Here is a 27,290-nt window from a genome sequence, read left to right as displayed (position 1 = left end):
TAAACCGTGAACGATGAGACCCAACGGATTTGTGGGTTGTGTTTAAACAATAACCTCATTTCCATACTCAATAATTACCATTCTAATTCTTTGCAATAAAAAATACAGCGCTGACCTAATTCTTCTGAATTATTTTCTACCAAATATTGCTTAAGTTCATTGCCTGCTTTGAACTTGGGCAAATCGCGAATTGTATTTTTTTTCAAATTGGCCCTTGTTGGCCAACCTGGACACTTTAGGAAAGCTTGGACAGTTTCCATCATTCACCACGTGCAACTAATTTTAGTCGTCAACCGTCGCACCAGAATAGAATATTTGCAAATAAATTTAGTACACTTATACCCATAAAGCGATTGGGTCTTATCGTTCACGGTTTATACTTTTCAGGTGTCAACGTTTTTGCAATCGAGTGATGTATGCACCCCGAGCGTCAAAAGGAAAAAGTTCAAAATTATTCACTTCCGGTTTTTTCTGTGCCAGCAATGTTTTGGTCAGCAGTGATTGACCGAGTATGCGTAAACAAATACCGGCGAATAAGCGGAAATGGGATTAGTTTTGGTTGGAGCAAAATAAAGAGAAACCCGCTATGCGTCGAAAGAGAGGATCAGTGTCGCACAGTTCATGTTAAATGTTTGCAAAACTCAAACAGAAGATCGCCGAGGAGGAGCTTACCTCTGATTTGAGCCGTTCTTTGCCTTCCAGCCCAAGCGTAAGGCGAGCTAAGGTCAATGGATGGACGGAAAACAAGTGGGAGAGACGAAGGCTCAGCAATGCTAGTAGCTTGTACGAATCGAGGGAATCTCTTCTTAGTGAAAGCAGTTTTGCTTCATCTGGGTACAATGTATCAAGGCGTGCTTCATTCACGAGTAGATCGGCTGCAACTCCCGTTGGAACACCGGTGGAGCCATCGAATTTTACGGTTAGTCGAAGCGATCGCTTGTTCGATTCTGCCTCTCATGACTTTTTAATATCATGCATTGTTTCCTTGTGACCTTGACTACACCATGTGCCAGTGCTGTGGCCAAAACTATCAGTGAAATAAAACTACAGAGAAATCAAACTTATGATTAGGCTGCTTAGGGTGTAAATTCGATGGCCATCGCGATGTTCTTTTTTCAATTGAATCATTGATCGCACTCTTACGATAACTTCGATTTATCTTCCACGTTGCCAACTCATTATCACTTATTATCGCCCAGAATGTAATTATCCTTACGATACGAACAGAAGAAAGTATTAACAAGAAACCCAGTCATTAGGAAAAGCTATTCTTGAAAAAGGAAGAGTCTATTGTGAATCTGATCTAAGTAAAGCCAATTTCATTAATAATAAATGAAAGTTTATTTGGTGCAAAGTAAATTGGTTGTCTTTGTTTAACGCAAAAGAAAACTGATTTTTTTGCGTGAATTTTTATTCAGGTAGAATATTTCCATCCAAATTTCAGCCACTTATGACTGATAATTTATGCTGTTAACAGTTTTGTATCAAATTTGTTTATTTTAATTCATGTATTGTCTTTGGTTGACTGAATTTTTGAATTTCATGGCCTACACGTACAGGTCATTCCCCTGGAAATGTTGAGGGGGTGGGGGAGTACTCAATCAAGTGGGCCATACAGGCAGTCTCTGTCCATTTGGGTTGGCTTTTCCACCCTCAAAGTATGCAATAGCTGGGAGCAACAATAGAATACAGGGCCAGTATATTTCAAGAGGCATAATTGAGGCGGCTCAGCAGCTCGCCAGTAGCTGTCAACTAGAGTTTAAAACAAGTATAAAAAGTTTATAATTAAGTGGCTTTATGTCTTGGAGGCTCACCAGTCATGGTGATTGGTGAGCCGCCTAGCTACTGGAATTTATAGTGTAAAAGTGGCCATGTATTCTATAGTTTAGCCCTGAAATTTTGCATTTTAGTATTTTGAAGGGCTTTCACAAAAAATAGACTGTGAATCAAGAGGGTAGTAATAACATTATATCCAGTACCTTACCTTAATACTTACTCTCAGCGGTAATGATTTTGTTAGTGCTTCAACTCGTGTCTGTTTAGTCAGTGATGCTGTGTTCATACATGTAACAACAGTAAAATGTCTGCAAGGTAGGACTTGACTTCTGTGCCCCGAGATGGAAATGATAACTTAAAATACGTTTTGGTCAACATTATGGTTAGATACTCCCATATGAATCCAATACACGTAATTAGTCACTGACCTCATTCTGTTGCAGTTCTATTTTGACTTGTGATCTATTAGATTGCTAGGCACTTGTATTCCCTTACCAATACTATGTGATGCACAACTAACTCTCCATCTCTACAGAATTGAGTACTGTGTATATTTTGTGTAAAAATTTGTATATTTCCTATTTTCTAGCACATGCAGTCTCCGTAAGTACATATTACTGCGGGACCAAATATTAATCTTGCATTGTCATGTATAACTGTAATAGCTGCCTGAATGCTTCATCCAAACCAAACTGATTTAGCTTGTCTTGGTGTGAATTTATGGACCTGATCATAATTCATTTTCCTTTTCTGTTTTTCAGGTCAACAGTAGGATGTCTAAAGAAGAAATCCTTAATCTGCTTGCGAGGAAAGGTGACCAAGTTAACAGACTGGAGGAAAAGATTGCAGGTAAACTCCAAAATGAAATTTTCAAATATCCTTGTAGCAGAAAGTGACTATCGTTTCTCGCAATTACCCCACCAGTGCCTTCACATATATACCGATTTATACATGTCGACATGGAGAAATAAATGCAGCATAAACGCTAACCTGAATATAAGTACTGTAGTTAGCTCATTTGATTAAAGGTCGCAGTCTGCAGAGTGGGAAGCTCAGGTCCAATCAAGTGGTAGTGTCTTCACTCTTGTAATCATTTTTCAACAAGGAGAAATAACATAACAAACAACCAGCCATCTTGTCAAGCATAACCTTTACTTGTCTTTTTTGTGCACGTGTCGATCACTATTCCCAGGTTCTATTAAGCCACTCTCAATACAGAAGCCAGTCTTGAAGTATCCCTAAGGAAGATTTGAGTTGCTTTGATATCTTTAATCATTATAGCATGGCAAATGGAAATGGCAGACCCATGAAACTAAGCTCCCTTGATTCTTTAACTGACTACAGAGTCATAATGAAGTTCTATGGTTTGATTAACATTAACATTCTCTTTAATAGTCAATTTTACTATTCTTCCTGGTTATAACCAGTTAGTTGTGTCAATTGAATTTATGATGCTGGTCAAATTTACAGACATGGCAAGTCTTTTAAGAGAGCAGACAAGGATTAAAGAATCTCTAGAAAGTGCACTTGAGAGGCAGAAGGAAGGTACATTTTATATGTTTAAAGTGTGAAGGTTTTGATTTTTATGCATTATAAATTAGTTTGCACTGTACTTAATTTAATAAATAAGAGTTGGTTAAATGTTTGCTAAGGATTTATACATGTGTGAGTAAGTGTGCTGACATACTGTGATCTAGTGGTTAATAAATGCATCTACTTTCAATCCGAAAGTCATGCTGGTTCTCAGGCAAACTGGTTTGAAAGTGGCATCCATTGTACAAAATAAATTATGAAGGCAGTTTGATTTTTGTGAATAAAAAGAAGAGAAACAAACAAATAAGCCAAGGTTGCATTTAATATTTTGAAAAAATATCAACCTTAAGTCATATGGAAGTCATGGAGAATCCCTAAATTTTAAAACCCTAATTAACCCTTTAACCCCTATTATATCAAAGAACAAATTCTCCTATCTTGTCCCCATACTTTTCTTTTAAAATTACTGGGGAGACATTATCAAAGTATCAAGAAAATTCACCTTGGTGGTCATATCCTTAATTCCCATGACCTCAGGGGTTGAATAAGCATTTAATGTTATGAGGGGAAATTTGATGCTGATCACTGTTAGGGCTTAAAGGATTAAAAGAGTTAACAACAACAACAACAACAACAAGTGGATTTTATTAGACTCATTACAAATTACACAATAATACACAATACACTTAATACACAATAGCTACTGCAAATTACAATAAATTGCAATATAATAGGGATGAGATTTGTGTAAAAAGTTGAGTCAGGGGGATAAATGAACATAATTTGCCGTTTTCAAGTTATCCCCTTCCGCAGGCTTTAATGTTAATGAACCATGGCTACATGAATATTTAGATAATGCCAGTTGAGAAGTGAACCATTAGAGAATCTAGGATAAATTAATTCTAGTGGTAATACTGTGATGGAGAAGCATCCAAATAAGAAAGTACATGTAGTAATATATGAAGTGTACACTTTTGAAGAGTGGAGAAACCTGGGACAAGAGTGGGTGCATGTGCAACCATGGGATTGTTTAGGGAGGACCCATAGCTAATACTGTGCATGCTGAGTCACTTCTCATACAGTTTGGAAATATTTCTTGTACCTGACAATGACAGAGATTATCTAAATCATGACACAGGAAATTAATATATACTTTTCCTAATTTGTACTGTAACTTTTAAAAATAGGTGGTAATTTATTTTTGTTGTAAGTTCCAATAGGGATGAATAACCTTTTTTTTAGAGGGATAAAATTATACACTTACTGAATTACCTACAGTTAGCTTCAAAACATGATTTGATCATCATGCGTAACTTAGGGTACCCCTCAGCAATCCCCACATGGCTACATGAATGCGCAGCCATTGTTTTCTTAAGTGTACATGTAGTTGCTTTATTGTACATAAGCTGAACTGGGCTGCCTGTGGTCAGCGCAAGTTCAACTTCAAAGAAGGATTTATGAGTTTTCTGACTACTGTCTGCGTACATTGTATGCTTGCAGCAGAGAATAAATTTCCAACTACTCTTGACTATCTCCTTTGTCATTCTAGATCATAGTTTAAGGATCAGAAGTATGAACAGCGAATTTGAAGAAAGATCTGTTAGGATGAAGAATGACTTTGAGAAGACTCTTAGTGAAAAAAATCAGGTATTTATCTTATTTATTTTAATTATAATTATCTCAATAGTACAAACGATGGTTTCTAGCAAACTCCTATGAATTAGCATTAACAGAACATTCAAATGAAGACTTTTGGTTTCCAGACAGCTGTGTTATATTTATTTACATATTTAATAAGAGCCGGCCCTCAGAAGTAAATGCACAATACCGGTATATATGTTGTAACTTTTTTCACTGATGAAAAATAATAATCATGATAATGATATTGCAAGGGTTTGAAGAGATTGTGCTTGAAACAGACTCATTGCAGTTTTTGTCATGACCCTTAACTTGTGCAAGGTGGAATCTCTCTTGTTAAATGTCAACGACCCCCAATGTTACAAAAGCAACAAGTCTTGCAACATGTCAGCAGCATGTAGCTTCGATCTGTCTAATAATACAATATTGTTCTACCTTTATAAATTTCCCGGTTGTAGTTTCCTGTTGGTTACGTTCTTTTAGAAATAATTTCCATAGATAAAATGCAATACTAAAATCAATGCTATAAAGTTCAGTAAAGTTTCTGAGTTTCTGAGCTTAATACATTGGGTAGTTTGTAATGTGCATCAGTTGTAATATATCACTGCAGCATCTTTTACTCAAAATCAGACCTACCAACTTCTTATAAAGGAAAATCTGGAGACCCATGAAAAAAAATCTGGAGGTTCAACAAAAAGTAGTGAAGTATTTTTTTCCTGATCAAGATTAAATGAACCCTTTTTTGCCATTTTTATCTGATTGCTTTCCCAAGCCATGTCTGTCACATGAACTTGCAAACATTAACTGGGAAACTCAACATGGAATTGAAGTTCAGTTAATGGTTAACGTCTGTCGTTACCTCTGAATAAAATTACTAGTAGAGGCCTAGGAACTAGGCAAAAAACAGTGAACACAAACACAAATCACTTAGTTCAATAACTACAGTGTTCTCCTTTATTAGGTGATCACTTTATGGTACCAGCATTAATATTCCCCTTTAAATTTGCAATTTTATTCAACAAGGTAGCATTTCATTTCAGAATGATTTTTCCCCAAAACTGTGAGATTAGGAGTCTTGTCATAAGGCCGCGAGAAAAGATAAAAAATTGTGAGACTCATGGCAGAATTGTGAGAGTTGGCAGGTCTGTCAAAATGTAAGATCAAAGTAAATCAGCTAATTTAAAAATGAAGGAATACCATGCACATGTAAAATAAGTGTGAAATAAAACAAATCATAAAAAATTCAGATTAAAACTGAAATTATTTCCTAGGAAATGTGAAAATATGCAAAGTCCTACTGCAGAACATGTTAATTTAATTTAGTTTAATTGTTTAAAAGCATCATAAAAATAACCTTTAAATTTTGTCAAATGACTTTTAGGAGCTTGAAACTAAACTGAAGGCACTTACTTTGGTAAGAATCAAATAAAATATGCTTGTTTGAAATACATAATCATTATATTGAAATTCATAAGGATAGTGAATGTAAGATGATTACACTTTAGTGATTGAGCTTGCATGATTTTTTTAAGCTGTTGCTGGCTCTGAACATGGTTTTAGATCATTTCAATTATAAATGTCTGCTTAAGTTTTCTTTCAAACTTATTTTTTTTACTGTCTGAATTGCCCTACGCAGTCACGTCATCAAAGGAAATTAATAATATTCATTATAGTCTTATAAATTCCTATAGACCAATAAAACTTATGCCATCATACATTGTAAATTGATGCTATTAATGTAATAAAATAATATTATGTAAATACATATTCATGATAAAAGATCATGTTAAAAGGAATACTTTAAGCTGACTTGAATTTAAACTCCTGTAGCAAGGGGCACCCAATGGAAAAGTTTGAACAAGATACTTTGAAAGGTGTTTCGTGCTTTTTTTAGGAAATAGAATCTAAGCCAGGGCAAAAACAATGTTGGTAGAACCAATTTGGCCATACATGTAGTAACATGCATTAAAACTGTTTACAAATTTGTCTTCACAAAAATCAAAGAACAGCTTGTCCTTCCCGGCCATTAACACTTCCCAACTACCTTTGGGTGGTAACTTTTTAACATGAGTGAAGAGAAGTGAAAGGCTTACATTAAACTATAAAAGAAAACCAAAAATAAATAAACTTGTCAGTCTCTGTTTTGCTTGGAGCACATCATCCGCAAACATGTTGAAGTAGTTGCCTAAAGTTAGAAGAGAATGTTGTTTTTCATAATGCAAAAAAAGAGTTTCAATGACAGTTTGGTTACAATTTTTGTGAAAAAGAGGGCTAGAAGAAAGTATCAGTGGATTTAAATTGAGCACTGCTATAAATATTTTACTACATCACATTTAAATCACATTTAAATTTGCACACTTGAGAAGGTTTAAAGGCTTTCAGAACAAATATTCTACCAAAAATGTTTGTTGGGTGCCCCGTGATTACTGTAAAAGAAATAAACAACATTTTTTTTAAAGAGTTAATAAAATGCACACTAAATTATAAAACATTCTGATGGTTTAGGAAAGCACACGCTACGCAGACATGAATGAGCTTAATCAACTCCAGCAACAAGAACTCACAAAGATGAAGTCCTTGGTAGGTTGTTTATGCAAATAGCCTACTTCTTCAGTTGTTTATCATGCATGCATAAGTCACCACAATTACAAAAAAAATAAATGTTCCACGTTGAGCTTTACCTTTGAGTGCAGCATTTACTCTGCAGTCCCAGCAGCAATTAATGACTCTCTCTTGAAACTCATTTTGCCTTGTTATAGCAATTTCAGTAAGCAAGGCATATTATTTATGCCTTTGAAAGTCTGAGTTAAAAATCTGATTATTGTTGAAAAGAAGTCATCCGATGCATGAATTTAAATCGATGGCCCCCTTATATTATCTGCAAGACTGTTGCTTACAGATGTTGTAGAGAAGGAGACCATAGACCAAATTCACAAAGCCCTCATAAATTAAGATATATCTTAAGTATTAGTTATTAACAATAGGCTTTCTTTAAGAAACAATACTTAGGATTTATTATCTTAAGTTAAGAGGGCTTTGTGATCTAGCCCCAGTAGTCCAAGATGCCCCTGAAGTCTTACATAGGCAGCTATCATTTGGCTTGGACTCTTGTCATCTCCTGTCCTTTCCTGATTCTGTAATTCTGGGCTCTGGGTTCCTTAACTCTTTAACCGTAATATCAAACAACAAGTACTCCTATCTTGTCCCCATACTTTCCTTATTAAAGTACTGGGGAGAAGTTATTAAAATATCAAGAAAATTCACCTTGGGTGATCATATCCCTAATTCTCTTAATTCTAAGGGGTTGAATAAGCATTGATAATTATTACAAGGAGAATTTGATGCTGAACACTATTAGGGCTTAAAATTTGGGTTAAAATTGATCATAGAAAGTAGCAGCGAGCCTTGAGTAGCTTTTTTAAGTAATTACAGTAGATTTTTTTGGAGATTGCTTTAATTTCTGATTTGAATTACAACATAATCCACCTGATCTGCGGGACTAGAGCAGAAGTCGGTAGTGACCGGGGCTACTGTCAAGGAAATTAAGGCTCATGTGACCTGTTATTTTTACGTTGTGTAACACTTCACTCCACACCATTGTACCTGCTGTTTTGGGCCTGCCACTTATATATGTGCAGCAATAGAGAAAATCAAATAAAAAAATCATATATTTACACTCATTTAATAGAGAAAATGCAACTAAAACCAAAGACAACATACATATAGCAACTGCTTTTGGAAGTCATTTGATTTTCATTGTTATTTGTATTTAATATTAGTAATAGGAGTTTGCTAGCAAGGCCTGATAACCGTAAATGACTCTAATTTAGTAGTAGTATTTAGTAGTACAGGTCGTTTGCAATAATCTACCGTAATATCATTTTCATTTGAGAGTCACAGACTATGCTATACCACAACAGGGCTGTCCGCGCGTGGGTTTTTAATTATAAACTCTATAACTGTAAATACTTAAAACTTAATGATTAATTGTAGTTTATTACTAATTAAGAAGAAAACGCTGAAAGCTTATAAGTTTAAAAGTGATAAAGTAACTTTTCTTGCTGTACAATGTTAATATCAAGTTCCTACCAAAGTTAAAAATAAATTAGCCCCAAACGTAATCATTACCAATGAAAGCAAACGGATGGGCTAATGCTGATTTTCGTTCTGGTTTTTTCGAGTTGTTTTTCTTGCACTTTGTAACAGTGTAAGATAAAGAAAACCCGTTAGGCTGCAACACTCATACATGTATATTACATGTTAACTTTTGATGCATTTCTTTAAAAAATGTACATCTGATATCTTAACAAACCAGCACTGTAGTGCTGGGACTTTTCATTTTTTGAAGCGGTGAGAGAGAAGTTGGTGGAATTTTATCCATTTAAAATAACTTTTACTTGGCCTCCTCAGAATTCGGCCATACTTGGATTACCCACCCCCACCCAAAGAAAAAAGGAAAAGAAAAGAAACGTGAGATCCACTTCACATCGAAGCAATATTGTTTTTTGTTGTTGTCGTTGTTGTTGTTGTTGTTGTTTTTTTTTTTTTTTTGTATTTTTTTTTCGCTTCCGGAAATTGTTTCTGTGAACATCGAATCATCAGGCTCCTTTATACCCCTTATCCCCTATGCCCCCCCCCCCTAAAATTTAGTCCACTTGCCCACCCCACCGCATAAAAAAATGAATGGTTCCTTTATTTGCGTAACAGGCGCTTGAGTAATCAATGCGTGCGAAATCATTGGACCGCGCGTTGTCGCGCACAAGAGAGAGATTCTGTTACTCAAGTGCCTGTTGCGCAAACTAAAATGACACTGGTTTAAGAGCATTTAAAAGTGATCTCACACTACTTATAAGCAAGCCAGACTAATGAGCCCTCCAGTGCCCCGTTCAAACCAAGCTAAAACATGTTTAAAAGGTTTAAATTTGTTTGGTTCATAATTATAGGACACGCGTCCTTCGTAGTAAAAATACTAAACATGTTCAGCTGCTGTGATTGTTTATGGGATATAATCATGTAGTTTCCTAAACAAGGTTTAAAAGCCGCTTAAACGTTAAGGTTGACTTGTTTAAGTTCAGTTAAGATCTCGGGTTTTTTAAATCATGCCGAAACGTCGTTCAAATAAGTGATCAGTCCCTGAAGTTCAATAAAAAAGACTTTAAATAACCGGTGCTTTAACCTTTTTAAAAACAGTTTATCCAGTATCAAACTGACGCCACTCGCAAAGCTGCAGAAATTATCGAGAAAAGCAAGGTAAGAAATATTAAACTTGAGAAGTGAAGGATTTACTGTGTCTTTGTTAAAATAATACACAGCTTTTTGAACCAATAATCATTCGGATACATTCAATTGCCACGTTAAGAACTAAACGTGTACGTAGAATGCCGAAATAATGCGTATCTTCTTGAACTAAAAATTAACATTCAAGTCAGGAAGGAATGCGTATGAATTGTCAGTTAACGTGTAATTAGAGTAAAGTAACCTTGTTAAAATTGTATTGGCCTTTGAAGCTATGACCTTGAGACGCTTTTAAACAAAATTCACGTATTAGAGGACAAGTGTGGCCATTGAACATTGACAATGTAGTTAAAATAAAAAAGCTGGCTGGTTCAGATTTTCTAACCAAAGATAACGGAAAAGATGCAAGTTTATCCAGAAATATGAGGTTTTGGGCCAGTTTCCGTTAACTTGCATTAGAGTGTTGTATGGTGAAACAATTTGCATCAAGAACTGATCCAAAATGGGTGCGAATTTGAGCAAGATTACACAAGTTCAGTATTGAACACAGTTTCTAAATTTCAACGTGATTTCTAATCTGAATTTGTTCTTGTACACAACATTGCGCGCATGTCGTAAATTTCTACCCACCCCTAAAAATTGTTGCACATATAATTTCGCGGAATTTAGCATAAGCAAAACCATGAACAAGAGTCAGTGGTAAATAACTGCAGCGCAAGGTGCGCAAGGTTATGCCCTGTGTCCAGGGTCCCGTTTCTCGAAAGTCCCAGTAACTTACCGGGCCCGATAAGTATATTTTTAAATGTTTTTTTCGCCGATTACACAGTGATTACAGACATGGTACTTGGCCATTGTTTTCATAGAAGTAAAAGATTTTAAAGTTTAATATTCAAAGCTAACAAAATTCGACTTCTGTTAAGAAACGTGTATCACCAAACACACTTTACCGGGCCCGGTAAGTTACCGGGACTTTCGAGAAACGGGCCCCAGGCCACTTGTGTCCTCGGCTTCACTGGCTTTTATAAATGGTGTCTATGTTTTTGTTGCAGGAAATTGAAAACTTAGACAAAGCCTACCTTGAGCAGAAAGGAGAACTGGCGGCTCTACAGGAACGTTTAGATGACTTGGCTCGTGAAAGGTGGATTGATTTGTTTTTCATAATACATAAGAATCAATGCTGTTAACAAAAACCTTTCATGAAATGCTTGTTTCTTAGTCAGTAGTGTAGCACAGCCCTCGTAAGCTTGTAATTGTTTTAATTATGTAGTAGCTGCTATTGGTTTTAGGGTTGGGGGTATTGTTCTGTTGTTTGTTCTATTGTTTTCTGGAAGGGTCGCAAGTCAATCATGTGGGACTTTATGAGAGCTGTTACATCGCCCTTCTCATTCCCCGACCAAACAACAAAAGTTTCAAAAAGTAAAAAAAGTAAAGTTTGAGATTCATTATCCCTTTTGGCAAGTGTTTTCAAGTTTGATACGCGGTACACACCTCGTGAATTGACTCAGGCCTCTACCGTCTACACCTTTTAGAGTGATGGCCGATCACCGCAAACCGGCTTGTTCTTTATTTTACTTGTTTTGGTCTTTTTTTTTAATTTTACGACAGGGATGGTGATGGGAAACGAAATATTTTAAGGGGGTGGTCTGGGTATGGCTGTTTTATACACTAAAAGGTACGCAATTTTCACCGTGGACAACGCCTAAAAATGGTATTAAAACAAGCGAGGGGGCGCGTCTCCGAGGTAGGTATTACTCCGCATACATGTGCTTTTGATTTGGAGCCCCCCCCCCCCCCCCCCACTCCCCCATCGTCCGCCTTTCCCCCAATTGTGGTAAACGCTGTTTCTGTGTTTCCTCATCATCATCATCATCATCAGTTTTATTTAAACACGGATAAAAACATCAGGGCTTACGGATAAACGTTTGTTTGTTTGTTTGACAGAACGAACTATGAAGTTCGTGACAAGCAGCAACAGGGAAGAATAACGACTTTGGAGAAAGAGAAGAAATCACTTAACGACGAACTCACTAGCACAGTTAGTGAATTAACACAGGTAATGCCGCTACTTAACAACAACGACAACAACGACAGCAACAACATTATTTGCCGTAAGAATCTCCAAAAAAAAGTAGCCAAAAAAAACTAGTGATTGGTTTCATTAGGGGTCAGCCACCAGGCAAATTGACCATCTGTAAACACAACTTTGCCTATCCTGCCCAGGTGCAATAACTTCTTGCCCAGCTGTTCAAACTCTTAATGAAACCTCTGTCTAGGGGCCACTTCAAGGTTGCTAAAATGCGAAATTTAACATATATTTGGTATTCCAGCCTCTCTGAATACTGTTTTGTGTGTTATTCTTGAAAAGGTCGATTGAAGACATCGTTAGTGTAAACAGTGGCTTGTTGATCATAAAACAAATTTGGCCTTCGTTATATCCTAAACCACAAACCCTTAATCCTCTCCCAATAGTACATGGGATGGTATGGAACGTTCGGGAGAATGAATGAATACCTTTACTTCAGTGTCTAACTTGCATGACAGTAAAAACCCACTAATTCGGGACAGTGTGAAATGAGCAAAATTATATTTAAACTTAGTTCTAAAAAAATGCTTAAACTGATTTTAAAACTTTTTTAGAAATGTGCGTAACATGTTTATTACATGGTAAAAAAAATTACTTTCAAAAATGCTTAAACTGCTTGAAAAGAAAAGTGCACTATTTAGGTGAAAGATTAGAATTAAGATCCTCGGCGAAAGAACTCAAAATACCACTAAAGAGAATACCATTTTCGCAGCTGGATAAATTTGTTTTCCTATCTACAGAAATCAGGACAGCTTGAAAGAGCAGAGAAATCTCTCAGCCAAACAGAAGAACAACTCAATAACCTGCGGCAGACGCACTCTCTGTACAAAAATAAGGTACGACATGTTATAGATGGATTTCAAGATTGGAAATCGCTCCGGCATTATGTGACTCAGCTTAATACTTTTCGCTCACGTCCTTGTTCGTTTTGTTACCTTGAAATTGCAGGTTTCAATGGAACATGAAGAGAAAGACCGAGAAATTGTTCAGCTAAAAGAGCGAGTGGGTGATCTACAACGGAGGTAAGATTCAAATAATTGTTGCTGTGTCTTAGGCCCGGTTCATATGTCGAACTTTACATGAGCTGAACCTAATCATTTGGTTCGGCGCATGTAAAGATCGACGTATGAATCAGTTAGGATCGACAGTTTTGTATTTGGGTCGACCCGCCGTTCTATTCGACTGCGCCAGTCGAATAGAACGGCAAAAGTTCGACTTCGATTCAGACGTGTGCCGAACCAAATGCATACGTTACGTATAAATTATATAAATTATATCTATCCCAGAGGTCTGCGCGTTCCATCGACTTGGCATGCGCAAAGGACTTCATTCTGAACAAGATGACGGGAAAAGAGGAATGTGCTTGGTCTTCTTGTTTCGAAACAACTAAATATACTTCTCTGAGATGCGAAAGATTAAAAAAAAAAAAAAGAATCTATTCTTGATGTGCGCACGCACTTCAAACCGACAGAAACTTTCCAATACAGGCTATATCAAAGGCGAAGCCTCAAGTCCTCTCAGAACAAAATCTTTAAAAACAACATTTGAAGAAAACATTACTCTATTCAAACAGAGATTACGCTACAGAGGTTACCTCGATAACCTTATAGATAAAACTCTTTCAGAAGTCAATTTCAGCGAAAGAATGTCGGTACTACAAAACAAACAAAAAACAAGCCTCTGCTAAGAGAGATCTACAAAGACCCTTCCCTGCTTTCGTACAGAAAAGGGAGATCTTTGAAAGACGTATTCGTAAGAGCAAATTAGCTTTGTAGGTCTTCCTATCTCACTAGGAGCCTTGTTTGGCCTGTCTTCATTATTTTACCAAACAAGCTCTTCCATGTCAGAATTCATAATTCCCGCCATTTTGAATTTTGTTGAGTAAAAACAACAGCCGCTGACCACGAAAATCTATTTTCTCACTTCAGCTTTAAGTTCGACTTCAATTAGGTTCGATGCCTGAATCAACTGCCAAACTTAATTATTTGGGTCGACTTTAATAGGTATTAGGTTCGGCTCATGTAAAGTTCGACGTATGAACCGGACCTTATTCTGTTTTCTGTTATCTTATTTTGCACTGAGAATCTTATATGTTTGATTTGGCTCTGTTTTTACTAAACCCAGTGATAATTAGAGCAAGCGTGCTCTTTTTTGCTCATCGCTTGTTTTGTTTTCTCAGTTTTAACAGTCAAAAATCACCATGTACTCGTAACCACTGATACAAGATTCGCACCTCGTTCCCAGGGTCTCTCCTCTTCACTTCCCAGGGAGCGTGAGACACTGGGAACGAGGTTGGTGATTACGAATCTTTCAACTCCGTTTCTGATGTTTTCCGTCTTTCTTTTCTTTTTGTTTCAGACTTGAGGATAGCAAACTATCCGGTAACGATCAAGTTAAAGCCATGGAAAAAGAGGTGCAAATTATAGTTGAACGTTTCTCAAGCGGAGAGTAATCATATCGCAATCTCATTTCTTTGCCAGCTCTGGCGAAGTGCCTGCAATTACTGAGTGTCTTGAACTTTAATTTGCAGCGAGAGCAACTTGAAAGTCGTCTCCAGGAATCTCGTGAACAACTAAACGAACTGAAGACGAGCTCAAACGACAGAATCAATACGTTGGGATCTCTGGTAAGAGAGTAATAATGTCCCTAGTACTGAGTAGTCAGTAGCTTCATTGTGAAGCCTTTTTTTTATTCGGTTTTTTTCAGGTCAGCACCCTTAATGAAAGATTGGAAAGAAAAGAATCAGAGCTTATGGAATGTAAAACCAAATACGATCAGGAATACGAAAACTGGAGAAGCAAAGTAGGTGTTTGATGTTTCGTTTTTACACGTGTTCAAAGGTTTGAATGTCTAGTATCTTAGTTATTATATTTTGTACTTTTTATAAATTTGGCGCACGTAATTCAGTCACCGCATAGACTGCCAAGTTTTGGTTTTAAATAAACGATTTGATGGTGGTGTTTCTGTCCAATTTTCATTTCTTCGTGTATCCAGTTTACATTAAAAGCGTAACTCGGTTCCTACACTGGCGCCCGCTTGCTTTCGAACTCAATGAAATGAAAGTGAATCAAGTCGGCTTCATGAAGCTACAAGAGGCTCTCGTTCAACCGTGCAGTATGGCCGAGGTTAAAAACTCGGGAATACGACAGTCAGTCTGTCAGACATAGACAGTCAGTTAATCAGTTAGCCAGACAGTCAGTCAGACAGTCAGTCAATCAATTAGTCAGACAGTCAGTCAGACAGTCAGCCAGACAGTCAGTCAAACAAATGGACAAGGGGGTTAGTTTTTAAAGAAACTGCGGTGCTGCCTCGGCGGGGAGTAGAAACGAATGTTTGGTTTTATCAATGGATTCGATAAGGTAGTTTGGCCTCCATTTCGAGCGTCAGCCCTTCTTCGGAACAAATCCGCTCTGGCGAAGTGGCAACGCTCGAAAAGTCAGCAGTCGAATCTCTTTCTGGAGGCCAAATTACCTTATCCAATCCATTGATAAAACCAAATGTTCGTCAGTCAGACAGTTAGTCAGTCTATCAGTCAGTCAACTCGGATATATTGAATGTCCGTCATGTTTGAGTATTTCCATTCCGAAATGTTGTGTTTTTTGTTTCACCTTAGAACCTTCAACTCGATCAGCAGTTGGCCAGACTACAGCAAGAAACCAAATTAGGGAAGCGTTCCTCGTTGGAGCACACAGCCCAGTTGGAAGAACAGGTATCGTATGCTTTCCTTTTACTAGTCAATGAATGCGATCATATGAAAAGCATGCTGGAGTTTTTATTGTAGTGTGAGTGATGCATGTAATTATTTTCCGCGCCCATGATTAATCCGTCCTTGGTTTCAAAACTCTTTCAGGGACTACTTATCACTTAGTCGTTAGTCATCAGAGGACACCAAAACCTGTATCAGAATAAATCGTAAACCAAAGAGAATGGAAATAAAGGAAGGCTGGGTGCATTAGGAACGAAGAACGTTGAAAACGTACACTAATGTTTTCGAGCTGATGAAGTCTTGTTGTACTGAGCTCCTTTAACAACATTGTTTTTAGGAACCTGGGTAACGGGACTGGGAATCCAAATGTACGTTGTGCTTTTGTTTAGGTTTGTGCCATTACCAAGTTGTAAAACAATGCGCGAAGTTCATTTGTGTGCATCACGTGTAATTCCCTGCCGTTTTTCACTTGGAGTTTCGTTCGGTCGCCAGCCCTTAAGCCCCACCCCGTCCCTATTTATCTCTGATACTATAAATTACAACTTGTCGCGAAACACAACTCACACGTCTATTGTTCTTTTTAGGTAATGCACTTGGAAGAAGCCAGGGAAAGAGAGAAAACTGAAATACAAACAAAGCTGGTGAGTGGCTAATGCCTTCAGTTGAGTCCTTTTATCATCTGTACAAAAACCAAGATTAACTCTGTATCCCCAATCTTCCATCTTTTGCACAAAGATCTCATCTATTGATTTACGAGTTTTGGGGATAACGAACGGTAGTACTTAAATCTATTGTTTTGGCCGACGGTTGTTTTTAAGGACCAACTGAAAATGATTGAAAACGAGTATTCAAGACAAGAAGACTCCTACAAACAGCAAATAGCTGACCTCGAGGAAGAAAAAGAACAGCTACAGGTCAGTGAGTTAAAGTGTTTGGGTGCTTGAAGCTTATCTGGTGTCGCGTTGTTAGTAATCATGTGTAATAGGTCTTGTTCTGAATGGAAAACAACTGAAAAGTGGAAGAAATTTGAAAAAAAACAGGTTGCCTGGAAAAATGTTCGAGAAAGCATCTGCGTTACACTTTTCGTATTTTTACTGTAAGCTGTTAAGCACGGCCACCTCTTTTCGCTGCCGGCAAGGAGCAAGAAGCGGCTGTATTTGGAGGCTATTTTATTGGTAAACAAGGAAGGCTTTTTTTTTTTTTCGTAATTTTTCGCTCAGTTTTCTTTAAAGCGGTTTGTGCTCGATTGAAAAAAGTGAATCTGGCTTTTGCTTGCGCTTAGCGCAAGAATTGTTTGGTTGTAAAAGTCATGCATGAGCACATCCGCTAACCAATCACGAGGAAAGCTAAACCACTCGTGACTTGTCTTACGAGCGCGCGTTTCCCGCGCTTTCACGGATGAATTTTTTTTGCTTCGAGTTCTGATTGGCTCGTTTGCATTGTCTGTGGTCGGATGTTTTGGCTTGTGACAGCCATTAGGAAACCACTCAAAAGAGACTGGTTGCAAAAATATAGCAGTGTTATTTGTAGACCTGGGACTTGTCCAAAGTCGTTTAATGCTAAACCCGAAAAAATAATTAAACAGGGCTTCTGTTTCTGCTGTTAAAAATTATTTTTACTGTTAATGTTTGTTACAGTTTGAAAGCAAAGTCGAGACATAGGACAAAAGAAATTACGCAAACCCACGTCGCCAAGCTATGACTGAACCAGAATTAAAACAAACCTGCTTTCAACAGTCGGACCTATTAATGTTCAAATTCTAATGCTGCTTTTTTCAGAACGAACTCATGTCCAAAGCGGAGGAGAACAGACATGTTTCATTGTGTTTAGAGGACGCCATGAGGGAAACCAATGAGCTTAAGAGCCAGGTTAGATAACTAGCCGATATTGATAAGACCTATGCCATGATATCTTGGTTATAAAATAACAAGTAGAAAAATGAGAGTCAGTGGATGACCGTTAAGGCTAACTTACACGAACCGATTAATAGGGCCGATTTGGGCCAATTTCACAAAGAAAATGAGTGCTTGTCCCCGAACTGATAAGACTTTTTAATAATAACGTTACCCCTCTTAAAATGGCCTTTGGAAGTAAAGCCAATTTTGTTGTAAACAAGAAGAAATCCTTTAAAAAAACAAGTAATAATACTTCTAAACGTTTGACTGAAAACTAAACCAAGTGTAACCGTTTTTCAATGTTAACAGGTCGAACAAAACTGTGAAGCCTGATTTGCCTTGAAAAGCAATGTTTTAATCAGAGTAAATATGTTATCAAATTACCATGTTTCAGATCGCAAAATTCGAGGAAACATTAAAGGAGAAAAATGATCTTTTAACTTGCTTTAAGGAGAGTAAGGTGAGAGGATGCTTATCACTCGGAAAACCTGTTGTGTTAAACGTTGTAAACTGACGAACATGAAGTACCGTGGGAGACCATTAGCAAAGAGAATATGTGATTTACCAGTCTTTGTACACTACGTTTTACCACAAACTGTGCGACAACGTTTAACTAGTAATTACCAATAATATTTTGTTAATATATATTTAAAAAAAAATGGTTTTAACTGCCTTGCCTTCAACTGTTTATTAGCATGTAACTTAAAACCAATACCGGTAGGCCATTTCTGAGTTGTTTTGTCCAGTAAAACGTTTGCTCATCATGAAAGCGAGGCTAATTGCAAACTTTTATACATGAAAATTAGTTTTGTTTGCATGTGAATGAAAACTTTTTTTTTAATAAAAACTATGTACGAAACCTCGCTTTCATAATAAAGTTCAAAGTAACTCGGAGATGGCCTATTCCTAAACTGAATCAATGCTTAATCGAAATACTAAGTCCTTGCCTTAAACCTGTTGCTGTTAAAATGTTGCTTAATTCCAATTCCTAAAGTGAATTAATGCTTAATCGAAATGTTAAGTCCTTGCCTTAAACTTTTTGTTAAAATCTTGCTTAAAACCAATTTCTAAACGTTGCTTAACTCCAAATACTTAAAGGTCATGAGCTTCAAAATATTAAACTACGTAATTTCAAGTGTTAAATCTGTTATTTACCCGAATAACATAGACTCTTCCAAGCCTCTAAATCAGTGCCTCTAAATATTTATTTAGTCAACAAATTGTTGTATGTTAATAAATTTCTTTTTCTTGTGGTCAGTCGTTAAATTTGTGACCGCGAACTGTTATAATTTTTATTTTCTCGCTGAATCGCAGCTGGATTCACCTTCTCACTTCAGTGGTAATCTCAGTCCAGAAGCGATGGAAAACCTTAGAGAGGATCTGCATAGTACCAAGGTACAATGCACTTTTTGTTAACTTAACTGTTAAGTAAAAACAATATGTAATTTGACAGGCGTAGTAAACACCTTGGGCCCGGTTGTGCGGAAGCCAATCAATGCTAATCCCCGATAAAAGAAAAAGTTAACCGTGGTTTTCATTTTGCTCGTTAAGAATGTTTTTAAAAACCAATTTTAAGCTGAAGGTAAAAAAATCCAAGTCAAAAACTAAGGCACAAAAATCTTTTGGAAGAACTGCACTGATTAGTAATTTAAGCCTAAGATCATGGCAATATTTCTCTTGAGCCCTGGAGTGTGAAATATTTTCACTTTATGCAGTTTCTTGCAATCTCTCATTTTTATGATATTATTTTTTCTATACCAGGTTCGTTATCAGAACGCGGAAGAAGTTCTCAGGCAGAGGTAAGCTTTGAATCAGTCTCATTTAAACAATTGAGGAGTATGATTGCTGCTTTTACCAGGTAGGAGCGTACCGCTCTGATTATACCAAATTCAAATGGCTGGTTTTATGCAAGTTTTAATCTGGTTTGTCCACCTTGGAAGGAGTGTTGTCGATGAATCTGGTTTGTCCGGGGGGTTTTCCGATAAAAATCAGGACTAAACCCAACCTAAGGGGAGCGGTAGTAAGGTGGTTAATGCATTGAACTTTGCATCTGAGATCGGTATCTAGGGCCTGGTCACTGATGTCATAATGGACACTTAACTCCACCTTGTCTAAATCATTTTACTTATATAACTGAAAAGCTACCAGCGAATCGTTAAGAAAACCTTAAAATATATTGGAACATAACCGTGTGATAAAGGAGTGGACGGCGCTTAAATTAGTTCCAAAGACAAGAATCAACGACGAGATTGGAGGGGCATGCTTGGGTCTCTAAAAGTGCACCTACGACCCCCTTAAAGCTATAGGATAACTTTATTTATAAACGGCATTTCCATCAGCTTGTTAATCACTATCAATTAACCTTCTATGCTATGGAGAGTGATTATGAATAGTGTGATGGATTACCATCCATCCAGAGGAGTGGTGATACTTTAAACCCACTTGCTTCATAATCTGCGCCCAAGCTCTCTTGGGGGTGGGGGTGGATGTCAAGGGAGCTTGGTCGCAGTTGGCTGATTGTTTCATGGAACAGAAAGGGATGTTAAACGCCCGCCGTAAGGTCTGCTTGTCGACCATGTGCGATTTTACTAAAATGAAATGAAGTGCCAGAAGTATCGTTGATTTCGTAAATCACTGCTTTTACTTCTCGCACACAGGGAAAAAACTATCGCTGATCTACGAAGAACAGTTGCGGAGAAGGAAGAATTACTTAACCGTTCAACGACTAAGGTAGGCTTGCTTAGCGTCTTCACGACTAATAACATCACGACTTTACCTACCAGTCGGTCAATAGCTACTGAGAAGCCTGACACCATTAGCTAACAATACTCTTCTACCTTGACTCTGAAAATTACTTCTGTACGTACCTGATCATCGGTCTCAATAACACTTGGAAAAGTAGTCAAAATTAACTACCGACGGGCGTACAGGCTGTTATCTGAGAAACAATCAAACCGACTGAAGGCAAAATCAAGGTTACTTGAGTTGAAATTAAGATGTTCCTCAGTATCCAGCTTCGGATCAAACTGTCGTACACAATATTTGATGGAAAAAACCGGCTATTAATATTTAGAAGTTGAGAATGATGTATTATTCAGTGAGTGACACAGGCATACGCGGAAAAGGAAATCCGAGTGCTCCTATCAGGAGTCGAACCTAAGACCTTCCGATCACTAGTTCGGATGCTCTACCACTGAGTTACAGGAGACTCATGGGAGCTAAGGCCATTAAACTAGGTTCATGGGAGAAATATTAATCTGTAATCGGGAGGCTCGGTAATACAGGCAACGGGTGTTTAATGTTGTTATATTGATTTATGACGTCGGTAACATCAGTACGGCGGTTTGAAGTAAGGAGTTTGCTTCTGATGGGAGATCGTGCTGACTGGTTTACCGCGAGTACTCCGGTCTCCCCCCTCTCCTCAAAAACCAACATTGCCAAATGCTAAATTGATCTTAAAAGTGTTCCCAATAACTTTGTTACTAAATGCCTTCGAAACGTAGTTAAATATATTTATTAATGGTAAACAAATTGGTAAGTGTGCTTTTGAATTTTTATTTTTTAGATTAGGCAATACGAAGAAAACAACAGATATTTAGGTAACGACAGAATTTACAGTTCAGAAATCAGAGGTAAGTAGCAATCACTTTTACATAATGTTGTACAATCCAACTTCGATTCTCGAACTCAGTGCTTATTTTTCGAATTTAATTTGTTTTAGATTCTCCAAAGGTCATTACGAATTTAAAAGGAAGAGTAAAAGAATTGGAAGAGCAACTTCAAGAAAGAGAGGTTAGTGGTCAGATAACGATTCCCCAGTAGATCTGCACCTTTCAGAGCTTCAAAAGCTCTATTTTCACTGGACCCTGATAACCTGCCATTACATTGCTTTTTAGGGCTGGGATCATTGTTCTATTGTTTGTTCTTTTGTCCTTTTGACCAACCATGTAAGACGTTGCAGATTGTGCAGGTCACCCCCAATTCCCACCAATGGAGAGAGCTTATCCTGAACGGGGTTTCAATGAGTAAATTTTTCAAGAAGGTCTCAGAGTCAGCCGAATTAGGCTTGCGGCCTGAGGCAATTAAGAAGTAATTGAGTACAAAGCCGGCGAGGAGTGAGGTTAAAATGACCACTAAATACGTAGTGAATTTTGCATACTTTGTGTTTTTTGTTGGTGCGTATGGAAAATTAAACACCATGTGTTATCGTCGTTGCTCCGAAGTTTTTTTTTTCCAACTTCTCCGATTTTCCATCCTCCACATAAAGCACCATTTCAAAATTCCAATTCGGCCAGGTAACAGTGTTCCCGATTGGTAGGGCACTCGTACCCGGCCATAAGATACGAGACTTTTATTCATTCATTCATTCATTCATTCATTCATTCATTCACTCACTCACTCACACACTCACTCACTCACTCACTCACTCACTCACTCACTCACTCACTCACTCACTCACTCACTCACTCACTCACTCACTCACTCACTCACTCACTCACTCACTCACTCACTCACTCACTCACTCACTCACTCACTCACTCACTCACTCACTCACTCACTCACTCACTCACTCACTCACTCACTCACTCACTCACTCACTCACTCACTCACTCACTCACTCACTCACTCACTCACTCACTCATTCATTCATTCATCCATCCATCCATCCATTCATTCAGTCACTCACTCACTCACTCACTCACTCACTCTTTATTTATTTATTTATTTATTTATTTATTTATTTATTTATTTATTTTATTTTCACACTGAGTGACACTTTTTTCCTCCGGTAGATGCTTCAGCTGGATGAAAACGAGGTTGGTGATGCTATATTCTACGTGTTCCCTAACTCAGACTTATTTTGATTTTGTTCCGTCTAAAATTATTGGCACTTTTTGCTGGACTAGGAAACATGACACTACGAAGTCTTTAACATTGAAAGTTGATGGCTGTAGTTCAAAATCACTGAATCAATCAATCAATCAATCAATCAGTCGATTAAACAGCCAGTCAGTCTTTTAATCAATCAATCAATCATTCGATCAATCGTATATACATGTCTAACTTTTTTTGTCTGTAGGTTTATAACTTGAGCCTATGTCTTGTTTTTTGACAGTTACGTGATCTCAGAAAAGACAACAGTAGACTAGAAACGGATCTCGAGGATAAGGAGAAGGTAACAGGACTGTGTTTATTGTATTATATTATAAAATTGATCAAAGAAACAACGAAAATGTTAGTATTACTACTTGTCCCTTAATCACTCTGTAGTGAAATGAAAACTAAACATTTTCACACTAAATTCCATCAAATGCATACAAGAATCAGGAATGGGCGTCTCTTTTTATGATAACCTACTGAGACCTATACCCCCTCCCCTCTCCCCCTCCCCCTCCCTCTCCCCACTCCCCACTCACCCCCACCTCCCAGCCTAAGCACGGGCTACAGAAGAACAGCAGTCGTCCCAAATACTAAGAATCTTAACAAATTATTCATTAATTACATAAACGCAGTTTAACCTTGCATATCCAAAATTATATTGCTTGCTAATACTAAATTAAGGTTCACCTCAGCCTAAATAAAAGAAAATTTTACTTTAAGGTAAACGAGATATGTCACCAAGTGTCCTTGAACTGCGAAAAACATTTAGTTAACAATGTTGAAGAAATAATATTTCTGCCTTCGAGGTTTTCTGTATGAGAGGAATGTTACATTAACTTTACCGTTATAAGTCATGTTAAATTATTTCGTTGTGAAGTTTTGTTTGTACATAGTCGTATTTAGTGATCTAACCAGATTTATTTATCTGTCTCTACAGAAAATAAAACTTCTTCAAGCTAAAATAATCGAATTGAAGAAGGCTTTCCAACGAGAACTGGTAAGGTCACGAGTTCATTGAATTTCTTGAGTAACTTTGTTTTCCTTTTCGTCTTAGTAATTAGGCCATTTCTTTGAACCTCATTACGAAAGCAAGGCTAAATGATAAGTCTTTCATGTGAAACTTTGTTTTGTTTGCACATGAATGACAACTTATTTTTTTAATAAAAAACTATGCACGAAACCTCGCATTCATAATGAGTCTCAAAGCAACTTGGTAATGGCCTATTCTTGCCTTGGTCTACCTGAAATCAAAGCCAGCGGTAGAAATGCTCTGCGAGTTGGCATGGCGGTGTCATCTGAGTGCTGGGCTTGATATCTTGCCTGGTTCAAGTCCTTCATCCCCAATCCTAAAGGGGAACTTCTCTGTTGGTCCGCTTATGTGCAAAGCCGAATGGACAGGTCGCTAAGTTTATTTTTTTTAAAAAAACTATGTGATGTTTTATCGTTTTGTGATAGGATTGCTTTGAGTTTCATTTTTCTATTTTTATTCTTTTATTTTCGATTTATATTTTTCAAGTACCAGTGCTACACTAGGCAACGTTTCCTCAACTTGGGTAAAATGTCTTGTGTAACATGTCTCCCATTGGACATTAAACCTTTGTGTCCATTCCCGCAAATGTTCTAGATAAAGAACTCGGTTCCACGTCGCAAAGTGACTGCGACAAAAATTGCGAGAAATGTCGAGTCCTTTGCATGCATGACATGTAATTTTGTTGCAAGTCAAGTTCCAAATCCAACTGGCATTTTATTTTGAATGCTGGAAATATACTGAAACACCCACTCGAACGATCATACGTGATGAATTAAACACAGTATGGGTTAAGATGTTAAGAGTGGTTTAGTCAGTAGATAAAGGTTTCTGTGATTTAGTCGGAATCTCCACCGCAATCTCTTCCAGAAAATGTCAGCTCCTGGGGGAGAGGAAGCAGAGAAGAGAAGTCCTGGAACTCCCAATGGTGACGTCATGACACCGAGCGATGAAGAGAGGGAAAGATTTGAATTTTTAGAAATGAATTTTAAGTATCCTTTAGTTAACAATCGGTACATTTGCACCATACCCTGCCCTTTTGACGGATTGAACTACTCGTTGGTCAGTTAACAATCGACAGCAGTTTTCTATACTCTTATACACCATAAAATGACGTCATTGAATGATTAAACTCAAGTTGGTCGGTAAGTTAATCAGTCAGAGTCAGTCATTCAGTTAATCAATCGCTGAGTAAAACAGGCTCATCAATTCAATAAATCGGTCAGTCAAGCAAGCAACCAGTTACGTCGATAGGTCGGCCAGTCAGTCAGTCAGACAGCCAGTCCAGTTAGTCAGTTAGTCAGTCAGTCAGTCAGTCAGTCAGTCAGTTAGTCAGTCAGTCAGTCAGTCAGTCAGTCAGTCAGTCAGTCAGACAGCCAGTCCAGTCAGCCAGTCAGTCAGACAGCCAGTCCAGTCAGCCAGTCAGTCAGACAGCCAGTCCAGCCAGTCCAGTCAGTCAGTCAATCAGTCAGTCAGTCAGTCAGTCAGTCAGTCCAGTCAGTCAGTCAGTCAGTCAGTCAGTCAGTCAGTCACTGAGTTGTCACACAGTCGATACTTTAGCCTCCACTTTAGCCAGTCATTTGTGCTGCTTTGTTGTTTTCGTGTATTTGCAGTCGTAATGGAAGTCAAAACCATCTTAACTCCAAGTCAGATATTTAAAACATGTCGTTTTAAAGTACATGTGCAGCTCAAACAAACAGGTAATCTTACAATTACTTTTTTAATCTCCTTTAAAATTGTTCAGCTTGGTCAACAGGAGGCCTGGCGATGACTTTCCTTCCTTATGTTATAAATTGAAATGTTCCCAATCGCTCCATTTGATAACAAAAGCCGTATATGTGAATAGCGTTACTTTTGTTGTTTTTTTTATTCTCAGTCTCGTCAGTTGATAAATGTGATAGCTCACATGTTGCGATTCACACCCAAAGAAGAAAAATGCGTCAAGGAAGCCATGGAGTGGAAGGTTTGAACTGAAGCATTTTTTGGACGATATTTCTGTTCTCTGCCTTTCATGTCGTGTCTTCTTCAATGGAACTTCGTTTTAACGAACCTCAAGTTTCAAGTTTCTTTATTTTCACATACTAATTTACAACATTAATGCAAGGAACAGGGATAAGAAAAATATGGAGGTGAGTAAACGAAAACCCATGGGGTTCCATAAAACTTAACGGCGGGCGTAAATACTATCGTCAGACGTTAAAATACTGAATGTGACTGGGCTGAAGGTCTGGCGTCAGTAGCAGTTACGCCCGACGTTAAATTTTATGCAACTCACCCCAGATCTCATACTTAACAAACGATATCATGCATTTACATTAATATATATGTAACGAAGTCTTCGATATAATAAACGATAGTCTCCAGCCCAGCCTTTCAAAAATGTATTGGAACAGAACCTCCATATAATGAACCAATTTCCCTAGCCCTTGGCACTTCGTTAAATCGAGGTTCCATTGTTGTTACGTGTCTACTGAAACTACCACCTTTATGTGGAATTTATGTACTCAAGGTGGCTTTTGTTGTTGGACGGCGTGCTGCTCAGTAGTTTTATCGAAGTGCGAACACTGTGTGATGTCGTAGTAATGGCGTTTTTTTTTTTTTTTGTTCTTCCAGTTACCGGTTGAGTAGGGAATTTTTATACCAACAGCGTGGCACGCGTGGGTAAGTTCACAAGAGTACTTCTTGGTAGAGAACTTATGATTTTGCGAATTCATCCTCAGGAATTACGAAGGAAATTAATGTCACTAAACATTCTTGACATATTTAAAATTGCATTCAGCTGTATTGAGAACTATTTTCTATGAATTCTGATTTCACGAACGGAATAAGCTAAGCATAGCGAAAAGCAAAGAGCTAAGGAAGGCCAATACATTAATTCACGTATTGATCTTTTTGTTATGTTACCCTTACTAAGAATTAACGGCCGCTTACGCAACATCAGAAAACATTTTTTTAGGTTTACCCTCTTCTTCTTCTTCTGTGATTAATGTAACAGTAACAATCGTTTTGTTTTTTGCAGATTAAGCAGTGCGCCTTCTACCTTCGCCAGGGGCAGCAGAAGACGCCATGTACGACTAATTTAAAAATAGGGTTTTTCAGGATCTCTTTGCATCACATCAATTTAAATTACACATTGTTATTATAATTTAGATACAAATTGCTACAAATTCTAGCACACCACACAGAGGCCAATTGTGGCGCTATTTTCCGAGGGACAAATAGGTACCTTGACACTGGATTTGATTCTAAGCTGAAAGTACAATTTCTAACTATGGGGTTCTTGAATTAATATATAGGAATATTTCTATGTAGAAACAATAAATTGTCAGCAAACTTTTGGAGGTATTTTTAATGTGGCAACAGAAGACAAAATATAATTTATGTGGAAGGAATATTTAAAAATGAAAATAATATATTTATTTCTGTAACTTCTGTATTGTCAAATTTTTCACAGAGATAAAAAAGAGATGTAATATATCATTTGTGAAAGAATAAAGTACATTTATGAAAGTGAAA

The 27,290-nt window shown here is 37.5% G+C and overlaps 1 protein-coding gene across 4 annotated transcripts; it reads left to right on the top strand.

Annotated features, from left to right (window-relative positions):
* Positions 1-523: 523 nt before the first annotated feature.
* Positions 524-27,290, top strand: LOC146479150 (uncharacterized). 4 transcript variants are annotated; one of them, XM_085111395.1, is made up of 32 exons: positions 524-919; positions 2,538-2,625; positions 3,247-3,321; positions 4,859-4,956; positions 6,329-6,361; positions 7,453-7,527; positions 10,138-10,197; positions 11,232-11,320; positions 12,124-12,235; positions 13,006-13,101; positions 13,214-13,287; positions 14,624-14,678; positions 14,796-14,891; positions 14,972-15,067; positions 15,879-15,974; positions 16,556-16,612; positions 16,790-16,885; positions 17,750-17,839; positions 18,261-18,326; positions 19,181-19,261; positions 19,628-19,665; positions 20,524-20,596; positions 21,432-21,498; positions 21,588-21,658; positions 22,660-22,683; positions 22,983-23,042; positions 23,685-23,744; positions 24,645-24,766; positions 25,426-25,474; positions 25,651-25,737; positions 26,388-26,435; positions 26,794-27,290. In XM_085111395.1, the coding sequence occupies exons 1-31, from the start codon at positions 629-631 to the stop codon at positions 26,400-26,402; spliced, it is 2,490 nt and encodes an 829-aa protein (XP_084967521.1). In that variant the 5' UTR covers positions 524-628; the 3' UTR covers positions 26,403-26,435; positions 26,794-27,290. The 4 variants fall into 4 exon arrangements, with proteins under 4 accessions (XP_084967521.1, XP_084967522.1, XP_084967523.1 ...); XM_085111396.1 differs by lacking the exon at positions 18,261-18,326; XM_085111397.1 differs by lacking the exons at positions 6,329-6,361; positions 7,453-7,527.

This window comes from Pavona decussata, unplaced genomic scaffold (assembly GCF_977016875.1).
Source record: "Pavona decussata unplaced genomic scaffold, jaPavDecu1.1 SCAFFOLD_61, whole genome shotgun sequence".
Lineage (NCBI taxonomy): Eukaryota > Metazoa > Cnidaria > Anthozoa > Scleractinia > Agariciidae > Pavona > Pavona decussata.
The sequence above is the reverse complement of the archived record's forward strand: the minus strand, read 5'-3'. Positions and strand labels throughout refer to the sequence as shown.

Excerpts from the sequence above, each read along its gene's own strand:
- LOC146479150 (XM_085111395.1), top strand. The coding sequence starts at position 629 with ATGTTTGCAAAACTCAAACAGAAGATCGCCGAGGAGGAGCTTACCTCT. Across the intron at positions 2,626-3,246 it reads ACTGGAGGAAAAGATTGCAG|ACATGGCAAGTCTTTTAAGA; the intron begins GTAAACTCCAAA and ends TCAAATTTACAG. Across the intron at positions 21,499-21,587 it reads TTACAGTTCAGAAATCAGAG|ATTCTCCAAAGGTCATTACG; the intron begins GTAAGTAGCAAT and ends AATTTGTTTTAG.